Here is a 3,316-nt window from a genome sequence, read left to right as displayed (position 1 = left end):
TGAGGTCACTGGGCTGAGAGGTCATGGGCCGTCTGCTGTGAGGTCACGAGGCCGTAAGGTCACAGGTCGCATCCTGTGAAGCCACGAGGCTTTGTGGGGGGCACAGACCACCTGATCCGAGGTCATAGGGCACTATGAGGTCACAGACTGTTTGCTATGCGGTCACGGGGCTTTGTGAGGTCACAGACAGTCTGCTGAGAGGCCACGTGGCTGTGAGGCCACAGGCCGTCTGCTATGAGGTCACAAGGCTTTGTGAGATCATAGACGACCTTCTGTGAGGTCACGAGGCTTTGCGGTCACAGGGCGTCAGCTCAGAGGTCACGGGGCTTTGTGGGGTCACAGACCACCTGCTAAGGTCTGCAGTTTTCAACAAGAGAATGAGACTAAGAAGAAAATATTCCCCCACTTTGAAAAAACCTTAGCTTCCCTCTCTGTCGCTCACCAATAAATCTTCATAACTTGACTCAATGCTGACTTCCACCCTTGCAACCTTGATGATATAATTGCAAAGAATAATTCTACTCAGAACAACTGCCTTGATGGCTCCAGTGGGCAACACGTGACCAGGGCCAGCAATGATTGACACATTCCACAGTGGCTCAGTGGTTAGCACTGCTACCTCACAGCGCCAGGGACATGGGTTCGATTCCAGCCTCGGGCGACTGTCTGTGTGGAGTTTGCACATTTTCTCCATAACTGCGTGGGTTTCCTCCAGGTGCTCCGGTTTCCTCCCGAAGTCCAAATATGTGCAGGGTAGGTGGATTGGCCAGGCTAAAATTACCCATAGTGCCCAGGGCTGTTTAGGTTAGGTGGGTTAGACATGGGAAATGTAGGGGTAGGGGAATGGGTCTAGGTGGGATGCTCTTCGGAGGGGCGGTGTGGACTTGTTGGGCCAAATGGCCTGTTTCCACATTGTAGGGATTCTATGATGATTCCAAGGCTGTGCTGATCTTGATGAAAAAAAACAAAAAAAAAAACTGCAGATGCTGTAAATCAGGAACAAAAACAGAAGTTGCTGGAAAAGCTGAGCAGATCTGGCAGCATCCATGGAGAAAAAAAAAATCAGAGTTAACATTTCGGATCACCGGATCAGAAACGTTAACTCCGATTTTTTCTCCACAGATGCTGCCAGATCTGCTGAGCTTTTCCAGCAACTTCTGTTTTTGTTCCAGATCTTGATGATTCCTGACTGTTGTCCCATTGCCTTCATATACATCAGTTGCTCTATGATGTTCAACACCTACATAATATTTTGCACTAGAGCTCACCAAACTCAGGAGCCATGTACAAAAGCCAAATAAATCTCTTACTTTCACTGGATTTAAATGCAACAGAACTGAACTTGGCAAATGTTGAAAAAGGTAGAACATAATATAGAATGAAAGAGACTTAAGGAATCTGGTGTACAGGTCATTAAAAATATCACGAACAGATACAGAAATAATAAGATAGACGGATGGAATACTGTTCTTTGCATTGAGAACACAAGGGGGTAGAAATCGTAAAGACAAACAGAAAATGCCAGTACAACTCAATAGGTCTGACAGCATTTGTGGAGAGAGAAAGAGTTAACATTTCAAGTCCAATATGACGACTTTGAAACAGAAGGAGATTGGAAAATAATGTTTTTTTTTAAATGGGGGACAAATAGGGGAGGAGCAGCAAGTGGAACAGATGGTGAGTGTGCCCAGAACCAAAGACAAAGGGAGTGTTAATGACAAAGGAACGATAGAGATGGAAATTAGGTGCTAATGATATGCTTGAATTAAAGAAATTCTGCAAACTCCGCTGAGAGCAAAACCAACAAAACACAAACAAGATACAGGGAGGTCGTGGTGGTGAATCAGAATGAAGGACATGGTTCATGCTCTGAAATTGATGAAATCAGTGTCGAGTCCCAAAGGCTGTAAAGTGCCTAAATGGAAAATGAGGTGCTGTTCCTTCAGCTTGTAAAGGACTTCACTGCAACACTGCAGCAGGCCTAGGGCAGAAACATTGGAGTGGGAGTAACGCAGTTTGTGCAAATGACAAACCCTTGGAAGGTTTGGTTAAAGGTCACGTCACAGCTGCACTGAGCACGAGCAAGACCACACTTGGAACACAGGGACAGTTCTGGGCACACCTTCAGAGAAAATATACTGGTGTTGGAATGAGACCAGCATTAAGTACCAGATGATACTACTTGGGCTCCCGTGGATGATCAGAGATTACACAAAGTAGGGCTGCATGCTGGGAATTCAGAAGATTACAAGCAGTGACTTGATCGAAGGTTTCAAGACACGAAGAGGACTGCGATTAGAATAGATGGAATTAGATTAGATGGGATTAGATTAGATGGACATTTACTGATCAACATGGACTCGAATGGCCTCTTTACATGCTGTTAAAACTCTAAAACTGATGCGGGGGAAGCGGATGGAGAGAAAATAAGACTGATGGCTGACAAGCCTAAGACAGGGTGGCACAGTCCAACTCAAGTTAGAGTATCCAGCAAGAGATTAGACAAAACTTATGAGAGCAAAACCAGCCAGAATTTCTGAACTCCCTCTCTTTTGCAAATGGCAGTTGTTTCTGGGTCATTTTTAAATGTGGGATTGATGCATTTTCCCATCCAAGGATATTAACAGATACAAGGTTGGGTCATAGAACAGCCGCGAACTCATTGCATGTCAGAACAGGATTGTGGGACTCCTGTGCCAATGAATTGAGCTGATGGATCGACCTAGAAGACAACACCAGACTGCAACGGAACTGAGTCAGACAAAAGGGAGTTTGATGGGCGGGACTGGACTGGAGAAAGGCACCAACCTGCGACCACAGTTGAAATGGGTTAGACACCTCCGTCCTGTGTTCTGACACCTTCGACGCTGCAGCACGCGTCCAGCGACTCCTCCCGTCATGCTCCTGCTGTTGGGAGTGTACGGGATGATCTTGTGGATAGGAGTAGCCAGTGAGGTCATCCACGTGGTCATGCGAGTGCCCGTGATGGTGGTGGTGGTGGTCGTGCGAGTGCCCGTGGTGGTCGTGTGAGTGCCCGTGGTGGTCGTGCGAGTGCCCGTGGTACATATCACTCTGGGAAGCTCCATTGCTCGCCACCACCTGAAGGACCAGTCCACAGCAGAAGAGATGAGCGAGCAGGAAGGGAAGGCCCCTGGGTCGCAGCAGATCCCGCGAGGCAGCCATTTTCTCAGTTATTTTTTCTGTCCTCCCTATGCAAAGGCTGGACAATGCACTGCAAAATAGAAAAACAGAGAGAGAGAGAGAGACGACAGTCAGCTATGGATGTCAGTGCACATTACAAAACTGACTGGTGCAG

The 3,316-nt window shown here is 47.1% G+C and overlaps 1 protein-coding gene across 2 annotated transcripts in view; it reads right to left on the bottom strand.

Annotated features, from left to right (window-relative positions):
- LOC109919960 (protein catecholamines up) overlaps nucleotides 1-3,229 on the bottom strand; it is a 13,470-nt gene extending 10,241 nt beyond the window's left edge. For both annotated transcript variants that reach the window (XM_048616759.1, XM_048616760.1), the window contains exon 1: nucleotides 2,809-3,229. In XM_048616759.1, coding sequence (XP_048472716.1) covers nucleotides 2,809-3,183 — 375 coding nt within the window. In that variant the 5' untranslated portion in view covers nucleotides 3,184-3,229. The remainder of the gene's footprint in view (nucleotides 1-2,808) is intronic.
- Between the last annotated feature and the right edge of the window lie 87 nt (nucleotides 3,230-3,316).

Source organism: Rhincodon typus, chromosome 35 (assembly GCF_021869965.1).
Source record: "Rhincodon typus isolate 14 chromosome 35, sRhiTyp1.1, whole genome shotgun sequence".
In the NCBI taxonomy this organism is placed as follows: Eukaryota; Metazoa; Chordata; class Chondrichthyes; order Orectolobiformes; family Rhincodontidae; genus Rhincodon; species Rhincodon typus.
Note: the sequence above shows the minus strand (reverse complement) of the source record. Positions and strands in the feature narration are given on the sequence as shown.